This window comes from Chiroxiphia lanceolata, chromosome 9 (assembly GCF_009829145.1).
Source record: "Chiroxiphia lanceolata isolate bChiLan1 chromosome 9, bChiLan1.pri, whole genome shotgun sequence".
Taxonomy (NCBI): Eukaryota; Metazoa; Chordata; class Aves; order Passeriformes; family Pipridae; genus Chiroxiphia; species Chiroxiphia lanceolata.
The window spans coordinates 14,543,775-14,569,096 of record NC_045645.1 but is presented as its reverse complement, the minus strand read 5'-3'; the positions used below and the strand labels follow the sequence as shown (position 1 = coordinate 14,569,096).

At 41.1% G+C, this 25,322-nt stretch overlaps 1 protein-coding gene and 1 long non-coding RNA gene across 4 annotated transcripts in view; both read left to right on the top strand.

The window, feature by feature from the left end:
• The first annotated feature begins 17 nt into the window (after positions 1 to 17).
• Positions 18 to 5,281, top strand: LOC116791284. Of its 2 annotated transcripts, none has more exons than XR_004358675.1 (3): positions 18 to 166; positions 1,126 to 1,234; positions 4,209 to 5,281. It is a non-coding gene; the product is annotated as an uncharacterized LOC116791284 (long non-coding RNA). The 2 variants fall into 2 exon arrangements; XR_004358674.1 differs by having other exon boundaries at positions 18 to 310.
• Positions 5,282 to 5,673: 392 nt separating this feature from the next.
• The window catches only part of SLC44A5 (solute carrier family 44 member 5), a 71,104-nt gene continuing 51,455 nt past the window's right edge, over positions 5,674 to 25,322 (top strand). The window contains exon 1 of one of the 2 annotated variants that reach the window (XM_032697113.1): positions 5,674 to 5,886. In XM_032697113.1, coding sequence (XP_032553004.1) covers positions 5,868 to 5,886 — 19 coding nt within the window. In that variant the 5' untranslated portion in view covers positions 5,674 to 5,867. Of the gene's footprint in view, positions 5,887 to 6,049; positions 6,279 to 25,322 lie in introns of those variants that run through there. The other variant, XM_032697112.1, reaches the window with a different exon arrangement.

The following is a 25,322-nucleotide window of genomic DNA, read 5'->3' as shown; positions in this document are numbered from 1 at the left end:
GCTGCGCGGGCCGCCCGCTGAGCCGGGGGAGGCCGGGCCCGGGCCGGACCGCCCCGCTGAGCGGGGAGAGAGAGCCCTGCTCCGCGGGGGAGTGCTCCGTCCTGCGGCCGGCCCGGCTCGGGGGCGAGGAGGGTGCGAGCGGCCCACCCGCACCTACACGGGCAGGGTCTGTGTTTCACTTTCTGAGGCCGAAAGGAAGGCGGCCCCAGGCTCGGCCGCTTTGCTGTCTGTGTGCCGAGTCTCGCAGGCTGGCTCCAAGCACCTACATCATCCACCTGTTAGCAGAAGCGCTCCTGGGAGCTGTTTTACTGTAATTTGCGCCTCAAGGAATCATAAACTCATGTTTTGGAGGTGTATCAGGAATAGGCTGACTGATAAACCCAGCTGACTGATAAGGATGTTATAGACTAAGCATATTTACTAGCTGCAGGAAGTGATTTAAATACTACAGTGCTCAGAAATTAGATATTATTTCTAGATGCCTTTGAGATTAGGATCCATAGCCCTTTAGTAGGTAAATAAGCTCTTTTCTGCACTGAGGTGAAGAGACAGCTTGGAATGGAGTTGAGGACATCCCTAAGGTAGGGAGACTGAATAAATCAGTACACTGAGGGAATGGTGACATCAGGAAGTAATGAAATACTGTTGGGTTTATAAAATGAAATGGTTGTATAGACCTGATAAACATTTTAAAGGGTTTTTACTTCAGGCTTGATAGAGTATCCCCTATTAAGTAGTTGGAACACATTGGATGCACTCCTTCTAGATCATGTCTTCCAGTAAATTTAATCCAAAAATCAATTCATGTGCTTTGAAATATCTCTGTGAATCCAGTGAGGCACACTAAGTGGGGACAATTGGGAAACTCACCTCAGAACTACACTCCTGACCTGAACTGAACTGCTCATGTAGACAGAGTCTGGGAAGGTTGTTGTCTGAAACTGTCCAGTTGAGGAAATTGAGTCAGGAATACACAGTAACATTTGCTATTTTCAAGGTTTACCTTCCACTAGAAGCATCTTTGCATATGAAATTTGCTACTTGCCTTTGAAGACAGATGTCTGTACTTTCTGGAAGCAAGCTTCTGTATTAAAAAGTCACTTAACTATCTGTGATCTCTTGCAGTGTTGTAGAGATTAAAGAATGGAAGTTCCAGAAAAAGGAAGGAAAGAATGCATGGAGCCAAGACAAAGGTATTCAAGGACATCTCTGCTAAATTAGAGGAGCATCTGGGGTAAGGTACAAGAACCAACTGCTCATTAAGGTCACTGTTTAACGCAGCTTGCACTTCTGAAGCTACATCCTTGCTCACCTTCCACCACTCCTTCAAACTATTTTCTCACTGCCTCTCTTTACATCTCCTTGGATAAAGGAATGAGAACTTTTTTGGCAATGTATTGTCAACATAATTTTTACCAAGCCAGTCTGGAGAGGAAAATTCAAAGCCCAGGTGGTCCATGTCTACTAAGTTTTTAGGAACAGAGGGGTGTGAAAGATGGCAAGGTTATCTCTCAAAGCCTAAACCACTTGAACTGTGAGGTTCAAAATTATTTACATAAGGAGTGACAATAGATAGAAGTTTCTGTAAGGTGTATTTAGAATTTTTGGCATTTCTCACAGCAGCAAGAAATACAGCATCTGTCTTTCTTTTTTATTTTCTCAAACACTTACCACTGTGTCACATTTCTTATTTAGTATTCCTCTGATCACTTTTACTACAGTAAAAATTGTATACTGCACAGTTTATTGCTTTATTAACCTAGAAGACTCTCTTATATACTAACCAGCAGAATGCATGTTGCTTATTGCTGATGTGTATAAATCAGCAAGTAAACACTGTAAGATTATTACATTACAAAGTGCATCTCATTGTCATAGTTTAGGAATGCTACTCTCCCACCGAAACCATGCACCACTCCCTCCTCTCCCTTCCCCTTCCCCTGTGGATGGAGAGGAGAATTGGAGGCACAAAAGGTAAAGATCGTGGACTGAGATAAGAACAATTTACTGGAAACAGCAATGACATAAGAAAACGAACAGCAACAATATTAACAAAGTGTACAAGAAAGAGGAGAGTGATTCACATGCAAGTGCTCACCAAAGAGCCTGACCTGATCCAGCCACACCACCCCAACCAGAAGAAACCCCTGAACCTCATGTCCCCCTTCCCCCCACCCCAGTGGTCATGCCCCTCTTGGCTACTGCAAACATTAACACTGTCCTGGCTGGAACCAGAAGGCTCACTCCTTAAAGTTAGCATCTGTATTCTAGGGTGAAGTGTTATGTTTATTACTAATTATGACTGGTTCACAGGTTGTTTTTTTAAATTGCTAACAATGAACAGTAATTTACCATTTGTTAATGAACCTTCCTTTTAGAAATAAAAAGCAACTTGAATTTTCTGTGGTGCTCTTGAGTGTGGAGGGCCTGTGGGGTGATGCAGCATCATCAAGCTGGACCAGCCAGGAAGTCGGCTCTCCTGAGGCAGGGAAGAGGGCTGGGATCTGGGCAGGTGTGCTGGGCAAATGTGCATGTGCTTGGGCATCCAAGGAGTCTCGTGCATGTGCCTGCACTAGTCACCTTTTGCCTCTGCCAGCACAAGAGGAGGAGAGGCTGTGGCTGCCTGTGCTCTGTGCTGGAGCTGAGGGTGGGTCTGTGTGGAGGTGCTGTTGTAGGTGCCTCGTCACTGGCACTGCGAGTGGCCGAGTCAGTGTCCCCTGTGTGTGTCTCTAGGACATGTGCTCAGCTGCACTACTGGCTGGGCCTGCACATGGGAAGGTGGCAGCCCTGTCCCCCTGCCTGGGCAGGGACCCTGCATCCCCAGGCTCCAGCATCCCTGGACTCCAGCAGCTGGGCAGGAGGGGTCCTGGAGCTGCAAGAAGTGACAGACCCTCCTAACACCCTCTGACATTTTTTAGCCATAGAAGGACTTTTTCTTTTCCCTCTATGGTGGCTTATTTTATTCAAAACTTTTTGATGAGGAACCTTCTGGAATGTTTTCAGAAATCCAAATAACCTGAAGATCAGCTGTATTCCCTCATTTTTGTGTCTGCCAACTCCTTGGAAGGTCTTCAGTAGGTCTGCAGTTTTCTGGATTTTCATCAGAAGTCTTTTCAAAAGTGTTGAAAATGTTTATCACCTTCAAGTCTATATATGCATATGAGGTTTAAAGAAAATACTGGCTCTACATATTCTCTTCCTCCTCTTGGCCTTTAAAAAAAAAGAATTCTTTTTAGCATCTACACTTTTTGCAAATTAATGCTTAAACACTTTTTTGGTCTGCCTTCCTGTGCTTTCACACTTAACCTGCCAAAGTTTGTGATCCCTTATAATTTACTAATTTGAACACAACTTTAATCTATCAAAATATTCCTCCTTGTTTGTAGCTACTGCCCTTTTCGTTCTATATAGTCATGCTGACTTCCTTTTGCCATTTCTCAGGCCCTTCTGAGAAACATGAATATACAAAGATGATGTGCTGTCTCTCAAAGTGTTCTCCTTACATAACCTCCTATGTATCTGAATACCTGTCTTGTAGTTTTTAGCACTAGTCTAACCTTCTGCATTCTTTTTAGCAAGTTTTCTATTTTATTTTAGTGTATTTTTAAGTTATTCCTTGGTTCTGGTAGTTAGAAACAATTTAAAAGTTACTTCTTCTCCTGCAGAATTCTACATTAACTTCTTATTGTTAGTAATAATTTTATATTGTTCTATAAAGCCTAATGAAAAGAAAGACAGAAAAAAAAACTTTGTTAGAGTGCATGTGAGTATTTTTTTGTTGCCAGAACTTGGAAGTGCTGTGTAAGCAAAACCTTATCTCTGGTTGTTAGACATAGCCCTACATCTCTCTATCATCTGTCTATCTATCTATCTATCTATTTAAATCTATCTTCTGTTAACTATAACATATGCTTTAGGATATATAGAGAGCATATATGTTAAATATAACATATGTTAAATACAGTATATAATAAATAATATAATACTATAATATATAGACTGTATAATATATACACAATAATATAGACACAATTAAGTCATTGTATATGCTGTGTATTACATATAATGTATATATTGTATATATATACCCCACAATCTAGTATGTGATATCTCTGATATCTGATATATTTATTTGTAGAACAGGCTATACTAACTATTACCTATGTTTTTTTTACTGTTGAGATTCCAATGTTTATTCTTGAACATAGGCTATGTATAGATACATCCCTCTGCACAAGGGGAAGAGAAGAACATGGAGCTGTAGAACAATACTGAAGCTTCCCTGAGAATGCTATATCAGCTCTGACTAGCAACTCTGGTCATGCCCTGCTGCCTTTAGGTTGCTGTGCCTTATCTGAACGAGCCAGAAGGCATTAACAAACCTCCTTCCTTCTTACAAAGCTGTCCTATGCTGCTTTTCTCATGTTTGACTCAGTCTTAGACACAAGAAGTTCTTTCTTCTATAGGTGAGGTTGTCTGAATTGTTCTCCTCATCATCATCACTGAGATGAAATTAGGATTTCTTCTTAGATAGTGAAGTGTGTCATCCATTTTCCACGAGGTGGAAACACACATCTTAGGTAGCTAGGCTAAGTATGTGGCTTAAGAGGATAGGGGGACTAGGTTAAGAAAGAACTCTCATTAAATTTGCAAACCACCAGCAGTGCACAGAATCATAAATCTCTGCCCAGGTAATATTCTGATGAAGTGGGATGACTGGACGAAGCAAGTACTCATTTTAAAATATAAAAAAAATTTGTATTTCAAAGTATAAACTCTCACAGTTCAAAGAGGAGGAGGGGGAAGAAGAGTACTTCCTCTACTAGCAGATGAAACTGCATATGTGAAATTCAGTAATTATTAGAGCAATTGGCCTGGACTGAGACCTCTGGGAGGATGGATAAAGTGCTACATATGCCTGATTTAGTTTTCTTGTAACTAGCCAAGGCAGTGAGCACTGCAAGACCTGATGATGTACTGACTTTGTAGGAGGCACTAACGCATATATGATTGGTTTACGTTTCGATACAAGCATAGCAGCAACCTCCATGGTCTGTGCACGTTAATTGACTCATAAATAAAAGAATCATGTGCTTTTGAGGGTCTTAAGCAAACTTTTGAAAGGGTACCTTTATTTGCAAGCCTTGGAAAGTAACTTTTTCTCAAACTGCTCATATCTGAAAATGTAAATGATGGCCTAGAGGTGCACCTCTGTCATTTCAGAATACTGTTATGTGTAATAATACAATACGTTACAATATGTTACAATAATAATACAAAATGTTACGTGTGTTTTACTTAGTGACAACAGACTAATGGCAACATGACATCTGAATACAGTGTCCTTTGCTGTAGTAATGATTTGTGCTGTCAAAACTGTGAAAGAAACTCAGCAATCAGACTAATTGCTCCTAAGTGGCTATTACCCCACTCAGATAAAACAAAGGGAGGTGGATGTCAACTGAAGGAAAGTTTACGACCAGAAATCTGTATTTGACAGGACTGAAACTGTTTTCTGACTGAATCATGGAAATGCCCCCGGCCCGAAACAACCTGTTTCCCCCCGTCGGGAGGCAGACGCGTGGCTGTCGGTGGTCACACCCGAGCGCTTCGCCCTTCCCCAGCCCCGGGCGCCCGTGCAACTGGTCGCCCGGGCACGAGGCCGCCGCCCGCCCGCCGCTCAGCACGGGCGGCACGGACAGCTCCGCCAAGGGAGGCGCTTCCCGGCGGGGCCCAGGAGGGCGGCGAGCGGCCCCAGGGCCGGCCGGCCGCTTCCCACCAGCGGCAACACCTCCGGGCTCTGCGCAGGGCACGGGCACAGGCGGGCAGCGCACCCGGCTGCGGACAGCGGCGGTTGGTGCGGGAGGATGGACACCGGCCCGCCAGGTACAGCCCCGCCGGATGCCGAAGTTGCCGCCGGGCCCAGGCGAAGTTGGCGAGGCGCGGCCCGTCCCGGCGCCCCTCGCCCGCCCCCCTCCCCGCGGCCCGGGCACCGGCACCGCCCCCGCGGGTCGGCGCAGGCGTCGCGGCGGAGCCGGCGGGACGGGAGGGTGGGTGCGGGCGGTGCTGCGGGCGGCCGCGGCGGAGCGGGGCGGAGCGGAGCCGAGTGGAGCGGGAGGCTGCCCGGCCGCCGCCGCCTCTCATGCCTTCACGGCAACAAAGAACGCGCTGAGCGGCGGGCGGAGGCGCCGGGCCCCTGGCTGTACCCCGGCAGTGCCGGCGCGGAGGGCACCGGGAGACGATGGCGAGGAAGGGCGAAGCCTCCGCTCATCTCTACGGTGAGCGCGGGGCACGGCGGGGCGAGCGCCGGTGCTGGGGCGAGCGCCGGTGCTGGAGCGAGGGCGGCCGGCGCCTGTGCCGCCCTCCGGCCTGTTTACAGCGCGGATCCGCCCGGCGGGCAGCGGCGGCCAGAGCCGGCCGGAGTTTGTTTCCCTCGGCGAATGCGGGGGGCGCAGAGTCCCCCGTGTCGGAGGGAGCCCCCGGGACGCCGCAGCACCTCACCTGGCCCGGAGCAGGCAGGACGGTCGGTTCGGGGAGGGAGCCCGTGGGTGTAGGGATGGGGGCGGGCAGGGCTGGAGCCTCTGCCGCCGCCCCCGCCGCGGGAACAGGTGCGTTGTGGCCGCTTTGTCCCCGTGCTGGGGCGGAGCGGAGCCGGGGCCGGGCGGCAGGTGCGCGGTCTGGGCCGGGCCGCGGGGTGCGCGGGGCGATGTGCGGGGCCGGGGGCCGCGGGCTGTGCGGGAGCCGCCGGGCCGGAGGCGGAGCCCGTGGGGCTGTGGTACCTGCGTACTGCTGGTGTTTGGGGTGCGGGCAGCGGCAGCTCCCGGGGGCAGCGCCCTGGCTGGTCCTGCCAGCCGACGCCCGGGAAGGTCACCGGGGGCAGAACTTGGTTTGGGTGTCGGGCTTTAACTGCTGCTTGTGATGTATTTGCGACAGGGGACACGGCGTTTGCAAAGCCTCTTAGCCTCTTCGAAGGTGTTGCTACAAAATCGATTTCCTCTTCCAGTGTGCGCGAGATTTCCATGGCAAAACAAACGTGCAGAATGAGCAAACCGCCTTGAAACAAGGCTGCAGCTCCGGGAGCCCCGAAGGCCTCCTGCAATGGGCCGAGTTACACAAATGGCTAAACACGGCTTGGTAAAGCCTTTGCCTCCGTACCACAGGCGTGCTGTGGTTTGCACCTCGGAAAACCCTGTTTTCTAATTCATTGCCATGGTCTGAACGTTGATCTGACTAAAGGAAAATCCATGGCTTGTCTTCCTTCAGAAAAAGAAAATGGGGAGGGAAAACAAGCCACAGAGAAAGTGTTTCAAAGGTGAAAATAAATTGGTGAGTCTGGAGTCATTTAACTTATGAGAGAACGTATTTCTACTCCTATGGAATTCAAATGGTTTTGCAGGTTACTGCAGAGAGAGAGCAGGCCTAGGACCATAGATATTCAGCACTGATGGCAGAAAGAGGTGTGGAAGTATTATTCTGAAAGAAGAGCAGGAACACAGTATTCAGAAAGGGGAAAACACCTTTTGAATAGAGTTCAAAGTGCTACGTATGCTTCCTTACTTGTCATTTGTAAGCAAGAACACTCTGTTAAGAAAGTCATGACAGGAGATACCAAGTGTTGTATTGTCATAATAAAATAATTTTTAAACTTCATTTTCAAAGCATGTTACAAGGGTAAGAAAGGGTCATTCTTTTTTTTTTCAACTTCAGGGAGGAGGGCAATGTTTTGAAGAATTATTCTGACTAGAATTTTTGCTACTTGAGCTGTTTCATGAGTGTGTTTGCTTCCTTTTATCTCATTTGCATGTGCGGATTTTGTTAGTGGTAGCATGTATCATGTTACTACATTTGCAGAAATCTTAAGCAATTGCTCTAGTCTTGTGTTGGGAAGCAAGGTTCTTTCCTCCGTTAGATCATGTAATGTTAAGGATTTACAAAACGGAAAGTGCAGCATTTTCAAATTGAGCATATATAATATGATTTTCCTTTCAAATTAGCTTGCTGTAATAGTTATTCTCTTGACTTTGTTGTCTTTGCCAGTAACAGGTTATTTATTAGCCTGCAGGTATATTTTTCAGGGCTATAGATGTCCTAAACTACTCTTCTTGGAATCTCAAGGATTCCTCAAAGTTTCAGCATTTATAAATGACAAAGACAAATTCCTCTCAAAGTTTTGGTCTTTTAACTTGTGTCATCAGTCTGATTCTTTAGAGTAGATGAGTCAAGTCTGTGGTTGACAGGTGGGATCTTTATTTTTTAACCAAAGTAGTACTTTTCTTTCATGTGACTGCAGTATTAAGTGCTATAAGCGTCTGTTGAAATCTATGGTAAAATTATTTTTTACTTCATCACAGAATCAGACTCTCAGCAGTGATTGTACAATAAGGAATTTCCTGTAGCAGTGAACTGCAGTTCAGTTACCTTGCAAATGCACACTGAAGGCCAGATGGATGATGACATCTTAAAAAAAAACTTTATTGCTGTTTTAAGAAACACTGAGAAGTATATGAAGTGCCCAGTTTTATTACTCCCAACTGAAATGCATCTAGCTTTTTTATATCTGCATGTTTAGATACTCTTTAGGAAGAACTACTTCCCTATGATTTCTTTTGCCAGTAATGGGTGCAATCAAAACTTGAGTCTATAATTGTCATTCCTAGTTACTGCTATGAACTGAGCATGTCAAGTTTCTCCTAAGAAGAATTCTACCTGTTTGTGTTCCCAAGCTGGGAAAGTTCTTCTGTTTCCCTTGGGAGAGCTTTTGAGGAACTATGAAACTTTCTATCAAGATGGTATTTTCTCCATTTACACATATGTACCATGCAGGAAGGACATCCTGGATCTAAGGAAAATGGGCTATTTAGCCACAGCAGTGTCATATGGTGTGGAAGCTATTGGCTGTGACACTACTGCAGACAAAGCCTCCTTAGCTCCTGCTGGTAAATTCTTGTGTGTCATGGTATGTAGTTCATTTTACCTTCTGAGGTTTGGATTTCATACGAGTGGGGTATGCTCATATCAAAAATGAAACTCAATTTAACACTTTATTAATATTTTAATATACTCAGAAGTGTTGGAAGTAGGTGAAACTCACCTTTACATTCGGATGGCTTAAACCTTTCTTCCTCTGATGTAAATTTGGTCCGCTTTATTTAGGCTTTGCAGAGCATGTTTTAGGTGGCATAAATCATTTACTCTTTAAGCACATCTGCTGAACCTAGGTACAGAGCTTCAGCCATGCCAGATTTTGCTAACATCCTAGTTTTGCATAAAACAAATCACTGTGGAATTAATGTAGGGGCCTGGGGACAAAAACAGAGAGAGAATTTTAAAAGCAGCACTTTGTAGTATGTTCCCTGTTGTTTTTTATTGCAGATAGGTCTCTTTGAGTGAAAACTTCCTCTCTTAGCATGCTACTTCATCTTTTGCCTGGTTCTGTGATAATGTCCTCCACAACATCCTTGTCCCAAGAGTTACAGTCAATGGTTCAGTGTCCCAGTGGAAACCAGTAATGAGTGGTGTTTGTCCTGAAACCACTGCTATTTAGTATCAACAAAATAGACAGAGGGATCAAGTGAACCCTCAGTAAGTTTGCAGACGACACCAAGGTGAGTGGTGCAGTTGATACTCCAAAAGGAAGGGATGCCATACAGGGGGGCCATGACAGGTTTGAGGACCTTCAAGCTTCTTGAAGACAAGCAAAGCCAAGTGCAAGGTCCTACACCTTGGTCAGGGCAATCCCCACTATCAGCACAAGGTGGGGGCTGAATGGTTTGAGAGCAGCCCTGCAGAGAAGGACGTGGGATTACTGATGGATGAAAAATTGGGCATGACCTGGCAATGTGCACTTGAGCCCAGAAAACCAGTTGTGTCATGGTCATTGAAAGAGTTGTGACAGCAGGTTGGGGGAGGTAATTTTGCCCCTTCACTCCACTCTGGTGAGACCCCACCGGAAGGTACTGCATCTGTTTCCAGCATTCCCAACACAAGAAAGACACGGATCTGTTGGAGCGGGTCCAGAGGGGGGCCATGAAGATGATTAGAGGGCTGAAGCACCGTTTCTATGAGGAAAGACTGAAAGAGTTGGGATTGTTCAGCCTGGAGAAGAGAAGGCTCTGTGGAGACTTTACTGCAACTTTTCCATATATAAGGGGGGTTTGTAAGAAAGGTGGAGTGTTGTGTTTTTTTTTTAACCGAGGCTGCTATTGATGAGACAAGGGGCAATGGTTTTTAACTGAAAGAGGGTTTAATTTGGACATAAGGAAGAATTTTTTTACCATGAGGGTGATTAGATGTTGGCACAGGTTGCTCAGAGAAGCTGTGGCTGCTCCATCCCTGGAAGTGTTCAAGGCCGGGTTTGGACAGGGCTTGGAGCAACCTGGGATAGTGGAAGGTGTCCCTGCCCATGGCAGGGGCTTGGAATGAGGTGAGCTTTAAGGTCCCTTCCAACCCAGGCTATTCTGTGATTCTATGAAAATATGAAAAGTACTGCATACCAGAAATGGTTTGGTCAGTAAATAAATAGGCAATAAAACTGGTAGGATTTAGTCAATACAGTTTTTGCTCACCTGGTGGTCTAGTACTTCTTTGTATTTCTTGAGCCAAAGTAATTACTCTAGTTTCTGGTCCAGTTAAGAGTCTATAGTATCTGAAAGCATCCAGGCTCTAATTTGTTATCCTTCAGCACTTGAGTGTTGTACATCTTCTGGCTTATTGACTTAAGCCAAGCCATTCTTGGGAATAAGGTGTTGCTCAGCTGTGAACAGGAAGGACACAAGCAGAAGATCTGTAGATAAGGAGATTAATGTAACTGTTACACATAGTTATATGCTATCGAGTTGACTATTTATTGCTGAATGGTATAACTGTCACTGAACATTACCTAGAAAGAAATTGTTTAATAGGCCAGGCTTCTTGATGACTAATTAAACTTTGTTATATGTTTTAACAAGCAGGATACTAATACATAGTTGGGGGGAGTTCTACTACTATCACATGCCTGTACAGTATATTATTATCCAGTCTTGCATCTCCGCTTCTCAAAGTTTCTCTTGTCATACCAGGCCTCTATTTCTCTACGTTGTGTCCTTATGTTAGAGTCATAAATATCTCACTCTGCACAGGCTACTTAGTTGTTACTGTTATCCAATAAGCAGAAATAAATTAGCCATAATCACCTGGTCAGAAGAAAAATTGCTGTTACAGTTGAATCAAAACACATACAAACTTGGAAGTAATTTAGTAAATTCAGTAATTCACTCTGCATTCACTCCTGAAGTGTAAAAGCACATCACATTCACAGTTACTTAACTGTATTTACTGTTTGTGTTTCCTATTGCTACTGCCTGGCTCAGAGGCAGTCAGATTTACAAAATTTGCTAATGTGATTCCCTAGCATCTGGATATTGTGTCAGGGAGACAGTGTCTCATTAATGTCTATTAGCCTAATAAAATAATACAGGAGCATCCTACAGGTTGGTGTAAATTACATTGACTTAGGACTATTAAAGCACATAAACATAAGAGCTTTCCTGTGAGGTTAGGAACAAGGTGTGTTTTGTGAAATACAATGCTTATTTGTTTAATGCAGTGAAGATAAACACACACCCAAATTTGTTAACAATCTTGTTTTGTTACACTGAAGGCTAAGGAAAATGTGATGTGTGTGTTGTACAACATGTCTGTGAACCTAGACATTTAGATTTCCATATATGGTCTTTTCCTGCTGAACTTGTACTAATTTCTTCAGGACTCTGAAGAAGGTGTTTCAGTCAGTTTGAGGAAGCAGTGAAGTACCCAAGAAATCATGGACAAAGACTAACAGAATAGCCTATCAAAGTTCTTTCCAATTTTATTTTCTGCGAGCATTTCCTTTGAGGTGGTGTGATACAAAGAACTCAAAGTCCTTGAAGGTAGTGGGAAAATGGTGACAAGTCTAATAAATAATTACTGGGAAAAAATAAGTTTATTGTAAACCTGTGTTTTATTTTTGCTAGGAAAGGAAATAAATGCCTGGCAGCCATTAGAGTTAGATGGATGTCTTAGATATATAATTTTTCTTAAGCAACTAAGACTGAGACTTAAGCAACAGTGACTGAGTATAATTTTTGACATAAGACCTGTGCGATTTAAGTTTTATCTCAGTGTTTCTATTTTTTTGTCTTTCCAAATTGTTCAGTCTAAATTTGTTGGTACCAAGCTTTTATGATCCTGGAATTCCAGTCTCTGGAATTCACTTCTCTCCAGGTATAGATACAAATACCTTTATACCTGTCACTCTAAATAATAGAGTTGCAATCCACATGAAACATAAAGGGTGGGTTTTTTTTCTTATCATAGTAATGTGCTGTGGCACTTGGAAGCTGCTGGGCTGCTGTAAGCACCCATAAATAAAAGTAGCCAGGCGGAAATCTCTGACCTGTGGGATAATTCCCTAGAGCCTACTACTGATGTAGAAATTCAGTACTGTCCATGTGCCCATACAAATTATGGGGAACTTTTCACAGGGAGGGATGGAATACATCTGACTGTTCCTTTCAGCTGAGGAACACTTGCATGTTTCCAGGCTCATTCCACATAAGTGGAATCATCCTTTCCCTCCTAGATTGTGCTGAAGAGAGCTGCAGCAAGTGATTGTACTCCTTGAGGGTACTCTGTTGAACAGTCACTTTGAAGTCCAAGCTCTTCTGTTTTACCAAAACCTGAAACAGTGCCATTGACTGATCTCTGACAGCTGCCAAGACAAGGAAGTTTTGCCTGAAGGGATCCTCTCCCTAAGGAGGACCACTGACTAAGGTTCCCAAAAGATAGTTTGGTGGGTTACTTCTCCAGCAGGAAGTCCCATGGTTGGACCTGTTTTTGACCAGTAGATAATCTGTTAAATATATGATTTAGTATGTACTTCTGATGTGATAAGGGTGGGAACCCATTCGTGCCTCAGGCACATGTTTCACCCAGAAGGAGGAGATCTAATATGGGTGGGCCAGGATACCACTTAATTATCTCTTCTGCACAGCTGATTATATATAGAAGAAAGTGAGTATCTATTGCATGCAGAGCATCTAGACTTGTACAAGCTGATGTGCCATGAAATCTGGTAGTAGAATAGTGTCTATTCTACACATAATCAGTGTACTTTGAAATAAATGAATATTCTGAATAATACCTCTGCTACTTATTATATAAGATTATTTGTACTTGATGTTAGAGTAAAATTAACCGGTTTTTTTCATCACTTGTATTTTTCTGCAAGAGTTAGAATTTCTTGGATGTGATCAGGTTGTAGCTGACTAAGTGTAGCAAAATACAGTATTTATTTTTAGGTTTCCCCCCCTCCCCAGCAGAATGATAAATAGTTTCTATGCTGTTGCTTTGCTTTCTCTGACAAAAGGCAATGAGCTGTATCTGTGAATACCCCGTTTTGTTGGTTTCACTACAATGCAATATCTGTGCTAGCATCTAGGCAACTGCTGTAAACAGGGAAATGATGTGCCTGTGACCAATAGTCTTAAACTCTCGTAGTATTTACCCCCATAAATAATTTAAAGGTTTGAGGAGGATTTGTGAGATAATAAAGTGCTTTCATACATATATATATATGGGTTTAGGTAAATATGTATATAATATGTACATACATATGTATTTCCTTGTTAGACTTTTTCTGGCATCTGTCCAGGTCCCTACTACATCTTGAGAAAGTATCACTAACAGAAGTATTATACCTAGGAATACATAATTTCATTTGCAAAGCAAGTAACATCATGTATGCATACATTGTATTTCTATTTATGTAGTTCATGCAGAACAGATCCTTGCTAATTTATGCTGATGGGCTTTTCACAAATGACTGAGTATTGTGGCAAGAGCCATGTCACACCAGTCCACAAGCTTGAGTCCAGCCACTCTTGTGGGTCTCCAGCCTGAGGGAAAACATCCATTTCAGCAGTTGTCTGGAAGCTTATTTTGGAATTGTAGAGAAAATAATAAAAAGAGCTCAGCTACTGGAAACTGCTGACTTTTTCTTCTGATCCCTTCATAATGAAAGATTTACCTTTCAACTGAGGAAATCAAAAATCTGTAGGCAGTGAATGAGTGGTTTGGGATACTGACAAGCAGAATAGGGAGAGAAATCAATGAAAGTTTCTTAACAAAGTGACACTAACCCCAAATCAAGTGAATCTCTAAATGGGCATAGTAAACAAAAACTTGCTAGAATTCTGAGCCAAAGCTCTCAATGAAGTTGTATAGCACACCTGGAAGTGTGGCAGAAGGAAATAAACCCCCCAGCTGCCAAGATCTCTTTTCCCTGTTATGTGTAATCACTGTAACCACTGCCAGAAAAAGATATATGAGAAAACCTATGAATGTTGTTTATTTATGCTCTGTCTTACTCAAAGGTGTAAGAAAAATATAATAACAAAGGACAGCACAATAAAGGATTAATCTGGGGAAGTGTTTCTTTTCTCTGGGTGGAATGACTTCTGGGGGATATGGATGGTCAATTAATGTGGTTTTTTGTCACCTGTTTTTTGACTTGTTTTAAGCTGTTGGGTCAGTACAATTAGTGGGATCAGTTAGTGATAGTATTACACTCAGTGTGGGAATGAAAATTCATTAGATTTGACTAGTCCTAATGGGCTTGCACTAAACTGTTGTCTCTAACCATTTCCTGTCATATTTAAGGGCAGAGTATCGTAGTTATATGTCTGTACCAAAGCTTTATAATTACCATCTTAAAAAGGCACCCTGCAGCGAATTTGCTTTAAAGTATTGAACTTACCTGTATTGAATCTACCTGTAAGATAATAAGTCAAAGTTGTCCAAATAAACAAGGGCAACCTAATGGCAGCGGTCTTTCATACAGACCGCTATGTGTTTTAAAGATTCTCTGGCTTACGGGTGAAATTCTGCTTCTGGCCTGTGTAATAAGTGAAACTGGAAGAGGAAATGGGTTCTGTACTCGCTGTGCAAGCCTGAGAGCCTTTCTGGAGCACTGTTGGAAGAGTAGGACTGTAGTCTGTGTAGCTGTGCTTTTTTGGCCCTTTCAAACATGTTTGCACTGTCCTGTCCTGTCGGCTCATCCTCTCGCGCAGACCTGAAGAGCACTGCAGACCCTTAGGATAGCTGAGTACTGTCTTAAAACATATTTTCCTGATGTTAGTGCACTTGAGTTTTGATATCAGTCATGATTAGTGTAATAAAGGGCAAAGCCATATGTATCTCTGCTTTCCCTTGCTTTGTCACTGCAGGATACTGTCTTGTATATGATTGCCTCTTACAGCTGGAGTTGGTTTGGTTTTCACTTGTGTCCTCACCTTTCTTTTTTCAAAGATGGATGAAAGCTAAATATTTGATTAGAAGATTAAATTACGTACTTACATTTCTGTGGGCTATGTTTACTTTTGATGACAACTAGATATTACTTTGTCTTTCTCTGCTGCTTTAGCTGCACTACAAAAGGTACGGCAAGTTACATTGTGGTTACTCATGGGTTCCTCCCAACCATTTGACAGAATCCCTTAACCAAAAGCTGCTCATGTTACTAGTGTAGATGCTTCTAAATAATTGTGAGATTGCATTCCTGCAAGGATAAAGAAAGTTCATGCAAATTATTAGTATAAATGTCAAGTCCTTGTACTATAGCTGTTGCCATTGCAGGCATCTATTTTGACATCTGTGACTGCTGCATCTAGAGTGTCTGCTTTGTCTTTCATTATTGTCTGTCTCTGTTCTATCGATCTGTCTTTTTGTTACAAAATAAGTTTTGGTTGGAAGTACAATTTTAGTTTATTGCTCCTTCATTGTTTTCACCTGTTTTAGAGGAATTTTATGAATTTTTCTCCCCATCCTCACTATACTGGTTTCAGCTCTACAGATCTGACCTACAGCAAAATAAACATGAGTGAAGGGCGAGGAATTTGACACTTTCTTCTGTGTTACACCTGCATTTGTATTTCACCATCAGAACTTTTTTTTTAAGGTAATTACAGATTGCCAAAATATAATTGTATTTAGAACACAAGATTTCTATCAGGTTGAATTTGTGCTTGACTTCCAGCTGTGAATTCTCTGTAATGCATGATGGTCCCCTGTAGGAAACATATTATTTTCTCTTGGTGATACCTCAGTAGTGATAAATGTTGATCAAGAAGTTGTTGGAGGTGATTTTGTTCATTTGTTTTGCAGCTTTCATAGAACTAGGTAGAAAGCATTTTGCAGCAGATTTTCCATACAGCTGAAAGTTGTTTGCAAATCTTTTGCAAACCTTCACTGACTTAACATGCTGAATCTGTAATTAAAAAAACATTTTGGCTATGAGAAAATCTTCCTCTAGAAGTACTGAATAAGAGGACTGTTGCCATGGACTATCACATTAGAAAAAGATCAAGAAATATTTATGTGGTAAAGGAAGTGTCTTGTTTTCATCAGTTAGGTTTTAAGGACTTATGTGTTGCTCAAGATGGGAAACCAGTAGAATATGTGAGAAGTTGTTCACACTTCAGGACCGTTTTCCAGTAGCACTCAAAGCAATTTTAAGTGTAATTGTATGGATACTACTCTGGCAAAGTGTCTGAGTATCCCAGAAATAATAGATCTTAACATCTAATGAACAAGCTCTGTTTGACTTGATGTATTTATTCCTAGTGATGCACTGTGCCAAACAACTGAAATGCTTCTAACACTGGCTATACCAGTAGGATGGAATGTGCACTGTGGGACAGATTTTGCTTGAATTCTCTAGTGAGTGGGAAGTATTTAAAGAGAGGGAAGGAATCCAGTGCCATCTTTTTTTTTTTTTTTTTTAATTTAAGTCTGGGTGATGACTTTTATATGTATTGTGAAAATACATAATTGCTTCAGTGTTCCAGCATGAGTTGGATAACAATTAAATGAGGTTGTAGCAGAGTAGGTATCCAAATCACAGTGAGGGAAATGGGGACCATGTCTTGACACAAAATATTCAGCAAAACACATAGCTGCAAGTGTTTTGCAAGACTATGAAGGTCACTGACAAACTGATTTAATTTTCATATTTCCAGATTTCTGAGGGCAGTAGTCCACAACTCAAGCAGTTTTTTACTTTTTTTTTCTAGTCTACAGAGAAGCAGGAAGAGAGACTGAGGATAGTTACTGGTGTGTCTAAAGAAGCCTGGGATTGAAAGGCATTGGCTTCCATCCTCAAAATAGAGTAGTAACTTGTAACAGCAGCCTTCTGGCACGTGACCTTAGAAAGTCAGTCTTCTGTGCCGTAGTACTCAAACTTGTCTTATTTAATCTATATTAATCCTTCCAGTTTTTATAGAAGCTTTGATTAGGTTTAGTGATTGAGATCTCTCACAGAAGGTGCTCTAAGAGGAAAACCATTTATTATCCTTTACTTTGTCTGTTAATAATAAGAAAATACATGGTTGTGGTTCAGGTAATTTTTTTTTCCCTTCAAGAAATGCACTAAGGAACTTGTCTGAAGCATTCAGGATATATATGTACTATCATCTTAAACTGCATTTTGCCAGTACGTGCTCTTTATTTTTATGGTTCTGTCTTTGTAAGCGTTCAGGAATCATTTCATTAGTGTACTATCCAGAAATTAAAATCAAGTAATAACATATTGTAACTATCAAATTCTCATTTATACACAGTTTACTAGGGTTATAGTTTGACTTATTTGGATTCAGTTGGTGGGAATATACTGTTTAGTTAGAAAATGTTTAGGTGCATTAAAAGAAATTATTGCTGATGGTTAAGATTCAAGAAACAATTCTTTGTAAGTCATAATATGAATTGTATCTTGAAAACATTCTTGGATTTGAACTTCTTTCAATTCACACTATTCCTAATTACAAAATTGCTGTGCTTTAGATTCAAAATTTTGATTCAGAAATTTATTTTGTGAATAGTTCATTCCATTTTTCAGCTGTCAAGGTAACTGAAGTTCAATTTTGACTTAATGCCCTTAGGTTGCCTACTAAATATAACTTGTGGTAGACTTGTCTTTAGTGAAGGACACATGGATAAATCTTGGACACCTGATTGGGCTTGTAAACTCTCCTACACTTAGATTATAGTTTCTTCTTCAACATATCCTACTGCATCATCTCATTCCTGTCTCCCTTGCCTACCTGATTAGGTGTTTCCATTTCCACTTGCTCTGAAGTTCACCCATCTATTTTTTTTGTTTCCTTTCTTTTCCCCTCTCTCCAGGAGGGGACTTGTTTGTTCTACTTAATCAAGCTCCATTCATTGCAGTTTAGATGGAGATTTGGTATTGTCTCTTTTAAGCCAAAGAACAAATGTTGCCATTGCTGCATTGACAGGGAAGGAAATCTGGAAAGCTGAAAACATTAGAATTGTAAAACATTTAATCAGTCCTATTTTAAGTGCAGTAAGATTTTAAAAACAAACAAAAAACCTGCACCAAACCAAAAAACCACAATCCTGCCATCCTGGGAGCAGTGCTTATGAAAAGAGCAACATGGCTATTGCACAGACGACAGACTTTCTTAGCAATAACATTAGTCTTGTTTAGGTGACTGGGGAATCTGAATGAACAAACATTTGTAATTGTTTCACAGTGTAAAATTTTACTACTGGCAGCATGAATTATACCTTTCCTGAAGGCTGCTGACAATCTAGTTTCCTAAGGCTTCGCTTCATTTTGCGCATAGAAGTTGTGCTCAGGTGGACTTTGAGGGCTACAGATATTGTCCAGAATTTCTGGGTGCCTTATAGTTGGATACTTCTGCCCTCTGTTCCAATTCAGAAATCCTGAACATAAGCCCAGCTTCGTACATTCTTCCCAGCACTGTGATGATGCAGCACATTGGGACAGGTAATGGGAATCATGTTTGTATTGTGATCCAATTGTATATTGCTCTTTCTGTATAGTGCTTGTGTTGTGATTTCCATACAGGGCTGTATCACTCTGCTAAAGCCATAGAATGGCAAATATATTCAAGTAAACTTGATATTAAACATTAAACCCTCCAGGTGTGGAATATCTCAAGTAACCTGGTCAGAGAGTAGAAAACTCTGACACTAATGGAATTGTGACATCCCATAAACGAAAAAAATACCCTATATTCAATAGCTGAGTTTAAACCCATATTATTTGCTGCAAGCTACATATTCTTAAGAAAATTGCAGTCTTACTTGAGTTACAGACATCAGGTTTTCTTACAAGTAAATTCAAAATACACATTATTAAAGGCTACTATTAGCCTGAAATCTATGATAACTGTAAATGAGAAAGATTCTCCTCAGGTTGTTTACTCTTAAACAACAAAACTTTAAAACCTAGTTAACCTTCATAGCCACATTCAAAAATATTAATATTTTTCTTGCAGCTGTAATTCTATAGATTTTTAAAGGTTCTTACCAGTTTTGTTTTGTAATGTTCTAAAACAGAATATGTACTATTCAGCATTGACCTGAACTGGATATTAAAACAATAACCTTTTTCTCTGAAATAGCTGTAATATGATGTTTTATTTATGCAGCTTAACTTTCTTTTAAATTGATAGTTGGAATCGCATTTTTCTTGATAATAAGGCTTTCATAGAGTGATTTAGCAGTAAGTCTGAGGGAAATAGCTGGTGTGGTTGAACTCAATGATCTAAAAGGTCTTTTCCAACTGAAATGATTCTATGATTCTAACAAATCTGATGGGGTAACACTTCCCCTTGAGTGCAGTCGCACAGTATCCTAAGTATCATCTAGACCTTTTGCAGTCCCTTTCTGACCCATTGTGTGCAGTTCTTCCATCTCTCTTCTGTGGGAACTTGTGCTCAGATTGCTGAAAACTGACTCTGGTGATGACAAAATAGAGTTTAGTTTTTGGCCAGCTTGGCTTTCTGAGTTAGCTTCCTGAGTTGGCTTCCTTTCCAGCACAAGGGCAGATCACATAGTTGCAAATATGGAAAGACACTGGCAACTCTGACATAATCATCTCATAAAATTGATGCACTGATCTCCAAACTTGCTTACATGGCTGCTGTACTTCAGCTGTGGTGCTGTTATTCATGCTTGCTTGCTCCTGTGTTCACATATGTCCTAGCAGACCTCTGTAGGGCCTTGAAGTGAAAGCAAGCCAAATGTTTTTGCGTGGAGATAGTTTTCAGTCTTATCAGACCTGGACTGTTACCCTGAACCTGCAAAAATGCTGCTGTTGGCAGGAGGGTGAGTACAGGAGAGGATGGTCAGGGGATAGAACCAACCTCTTGAGTTTCAGCCTGTTCTTAAGCTGAATCTTGAATCAAGTTAATCTTTAATTAATCTTGAAAGAGAAAACATCATAGAAGTTTAGAATATGCTGAGTTGGAAGGGACACATGAGGATCCAACTCCTGGCTCTGCACAGACACCCCAATAATCCCACCATGTCCCTGAGAGTGTTGTCCAAACACTCCTTGAGCTCTGGCAGCCTTGGGCCATGAGCCCTGCCCTGGGGAGCCTGTTCAGTGCCCAACCACCCTCGGGGGGAAGAACCTTTACCTAATATTCAGTCTAACTCCCCCCAACACAGCTTCATGCTGTGACCAGCGATAGGACCTGAGGGAACAGAGATCTGTGCTGCCCCTCATTAGGGAGGTGGAGACCCCAATGAGGTCTGACCTCAGTTTCCTTTTCTCTAGGTGGAACATACATAAGAATGAAAAGATGGAAACATGAAAATATATATTGAGAAGTACAAGAAATTGAAAACTATCAATTGCATATGTATCTACAAAATTTTAACCAGCTCAACTCTTCCTCTTTAACCAGCTCAACTTTTCCTCGTGAGGAAAAAACGAGTTACAGCTTTTAAATTTATTAAAAGTTAAAAAGATATTTTTGTGCTTGTACAATTTAGCTTATTAATAACCAATAGTCTTCAAATAGTTGATTTAATTCAAGTTAGAATTTGCCTTGCACATGTCTGTTGTGATTTATTATTTTCATACTTCTGGAGCAAATGCCTTTTTTTTTTCAACTAAGATTTGTGGTAAGACTTGCAGCTCAGATTGACTCTATTAACCCCTCATTTCAGATATAAAATGCAACATGTTAGTGATTGTGCCTTTACCCTTCATTTCCATGGATACACACTTTGAATGCAGGTGTAAGTCATAAGCAGCAGCCTCAAGTAGTCTGTCCCCTGAAAGAACTAAGAACACTGCAGGGTACATATGATGCACTGGCACTTCTAACACTTTTATACTGAGGTAATTTCTCTGAACTATGAGGTCAAACTAATAAAAGTGTTCGTTGACCTGGGAGTTTGGTGAGGCATCAGAGATGTTATCTAAACCTGGAGGGATGAGCTGTAAATGTTTGCAACCATTGTAAATTGTTGAGTTGGTTCCCTAGAGCAGCTAGGATCAGTCTGACCTTCAGATTCTGCTTGTGTTGCTTCTGCTGTTGCTGCTCACTGTCTGACAGTTTATGGGAACAGCTTTCTGTGTGCCCCTTTAGTGATGAAAGACTGGTCTTAGCAGAACTTTTAACAGTCCTAAACTAGGACAATGTACTTGGCCAATTAATGAATGTTTTCTGTGGTCAAAACTATTTATATGCATCTCACTTGCCAATAAAATTAGGTAAATTGAGTATTAAATCTTATTCAGACACTGAATGTCTTGCTGTTATCACTAAAGCATAAGTAAATATTCCTGTAGGGAAATGTAGTTGGACAGGCATAGAACAATGGGAAGCAAGAAACTTCCCTGAGAAGGAGAAATAAAAAACTTGGCTGAGCATTGGATACTTTATAGCTAGCTGACTGTAGAACTACGATATGTTTGCAGTGCTGTCATGGTTCAGAATTTATGAGGCTTAATTATGAAGGTGTTCTGCAAAGATCTCAGAAGAGCTTACTGCTGTAAAATGTCAACAGGGTGGTTCCCATGTGAGGATGTTCTGGCTAGTAGGCCAAGGAAAGTCCTGAATAAAAGATTTATTTTTTTTTTTTTTTTTTTTTTGGCTGAGAGCTGTTTAGTATAAAGTCAGTATTTTGAGATTGGAAACTAAGCCTCTCCCAGCAGGCAAGAGTACCTGTCAACCAGTCCTGTTTTCCTCTTGGCTTACTGACTGTGATCACACAACTCTTCCATTGCTGTCTGTGTGGTCTGCTTGTAACAGGATCCCTCAACTCTACTTCTTTATTTTAGGCCACCTAATTCAGTTTATAGGTCTCTCTTCACCTTAGGCCAGCCTACTGGTTACTACAGTAGAGAAAACCTTTCAGAAAATAGTAAAAGGCCAGTCAAGAAGCTTCTGATACTCATCTTTGGCATCTGTTTCTCTAGCAGAAGGTCTGCTGCTTAAAACATGAGAGAAATTCAAGATTTTTTGCTATTTTCAGTGCAAATGTTTGCAGCTTTTCTTGGAATTGCTGTAGTAATTGCTACACAAATTTAAGTTGCTCTTTAAGAACTCCATCTGTCTTAAAAAAACCCCAAACCAAACCAGAAGATAGAATTTAGAAGCAGTAGACAGAGATGAATTCCTGAACCATAATTTCAGACTAGTTCAAGTCTCATTCACATTACAGGAAAGACTAACATGGACCCTTTCCTATGGAACCCATAGAGACACCCGTCTTTTTAACTCAGCAAGATAAAAAAAGGTTTGCAAGATTTAGAATCTCAACTTTCAAATTCATAATGCTGAATTATACCCAGGAAAGGAATGTATATCAAAATAAATATTTCCTAGAACAGTCTTTTTTTTTTTTTTTTTTTTTTTTGACATGTCCTTTGATTAATCTCTCTGCCAACACAGGGTTATTTCTACGCAATGGCTCTCTCTTTTCAAATTAGTTTCTGGTTACCTTACAGTGTTGATTTCACTCTTTGCAGTTATTTTCTGTGATAGGCAGCCAAACAGATTGTCTCTTGACTGGCTAAATGTTTTAGGAGACATGAAGAGCTGCTTTTCTTTTAATGGGCTGTGGTACAGTGTAAACGACACCAATTCAGAGGAGACTAGACTAATGCTACTGCTTACTGAAATACATAATTAGTGCTGCTAAGGTACAGCGGGCAAATTCAGAATGCTGTAGTCCCTTTATTTGACTGGTTTTCATGTACCTTCTTAGGTAGACTTTTGATTCCAGACCAGCTCTCCACATTAAAAATGTATAAAGCATTTTTATCTCTAAGGTTGAGCAGAATGGAAGCCTGTTGTTCAGGAGCAGTCCCATTTCGTATGTGGCATTAGAATGACAATAAAAATGAGGTTAGGAAGAGAAGGGAGAAGAATCTGGGCTTCAGGATGGATGATTATTTAAGGACATATGAAATAGGAAATGAGAGTTGAAGGACATACCGTACAGAAGGAAACAGGTTACATGGTCTGGAACATTGGAAATCACTGATTATTGAAATATAATTTATGAATCCTTGCACATGTTCTGCTTATTTTTTAGCAAAAAGAATTTTATGGAGGTCTACCTATTACTAAGGGACTGCTCTCTTAAGAGAACAGTCATTTCTGGTCAACTAGAAAGGAAGCATGTAGTCTGCTACCTAAATCTAGGGGCCAAAAGTGTTATTATGCAGTAATACATGGACATATGTCACCCTGGAGTGTTAAAATCTTGCATTTCAGAGTCACAGTGAAGAAAATCCTTCCAGTTACAATTTGAAATCTATGTATGTGCATGCTTACAGACACACACAGAAACAAATAGTAGGTAAAATACAATATGATCCAATTGCAAAATTGCTAGTTAATAGTGAGGGGCTTTAGCTTCTCCAGAGATTTGGGATATTTAGCAAGTACTAATAATAAATTAATGTATTTCACATTTATACATAATATAGTACAGATACAGCGTCTTTCTCCTCACTTTGGTTTTTAAAAAAAGATGAGCAGATTAACAGAGTATAAGGGAAAAGTAGGGTATAAGCCTGCACTGTGAAATCTTCCCTTTGCACACTGACACTTCAGTTTTGCGATACCTTTTGGTTTGCATCAAAACCAGAGACTCATCAGAATGACTCCTATGGTGTTGTGGTTCTCTGTAGAAGGCAAATTCAACTACAGACCATAAAATTTATGATGATGTGCAATTCCCTCAAGGTCTCAAGAGGTTAGGTTAGTGTACTACGGTAATGCATGCTGTAGGCTCAGTCATAATTTAAGCACAGTATCTATAGGCCATAAAAAGAGTGCTGGGACCTGCCCTGGCCACAAGTCCATGCATCCTGAGGGCATTCTCTGAGTGTACCATTGGGAAAGGCAGAGTAGAATTCTTCATGGCACCAGTAACAGGAGTTATTTGCGGCAGAAACCTTACTGCTGTAAACTTCGCTGTAACCGAGCACATAAGCAGCACCTTCATGGCTAAATGTTGGGCTTATGTGCTTTCAGCCCCCTCTTTGGTATCTGTGTATTAGCAACTGACTTCGTTCGTGGCAGAGAAAATTGTAAGCAACCTGGGTGTTAATGTGTGCCCTTTTAAATACAGTTTGGGGACATGTAACAGCAGCAGCAACAGTAACGATGTATTATTTATTGTTTATTATTAGTGTAATATTTCTTGACTATACTTTTCAGTGCCAGATACCCCTTACAGAGAAAAGCATTGGAGTTGATCCAACAACAAAACTGTAATGCTAAAGGCTCAATTTTCAGGATTTACTTTGCTTCCAATTCCTAGGATTTCAGTTTTCACAGGATATTACAAGCTCGTTACATATAAGAGCAGAAACTCTAGTTTCCAGTTCTAATCTATGCAATTATTAATATTTACCAAGTATAAGATACCAATTTACAGGAATAAGTTGAAGATTAAACTAGAGACTAACTTTTGGGCATCTGGTCCTAATATTAAGCATTTTAAGCTGAGAGTACCAGAGCTTCCTGTCAGCAAGTTCTTATTTACATTATGATTTCACTGCTTACCGTTGTTCTTAAAATGTTAAGGTACATCTGCAGTGCATAAAGCTGAGCCTGGAACTGTAAAATGCTCCTTTATTTGTGACTTTTTGTAAGGAGGTGAGGCTTGTTTTACTTCTGAGATTGGGAAGGAATTTTCTGACCTTCATCATTCTTATTTATACGGCTTCCATCTTCTCGTATTTTTTCACAACTCTCATAAAAACTTTCTCAGTGTTGCCAAGATTAATATGTATTCTGACAATCTCCCCAAGTCCCCCAAATCATATTTTGTCTCCTTCTTTGGTTTTAATTTGTCTTTGAGATGTTTCTTCTGCACAAGTTACTTGTCAGTCTGCTAAATATTCATGTGTTAAACGTTCATGTTAAATGTCCACATCCACAGTGATTTCTTCTCCCTTCCTCCCGTTCCTTCTATTTTGGTGTCAATTATGTATAAAGTGTGAG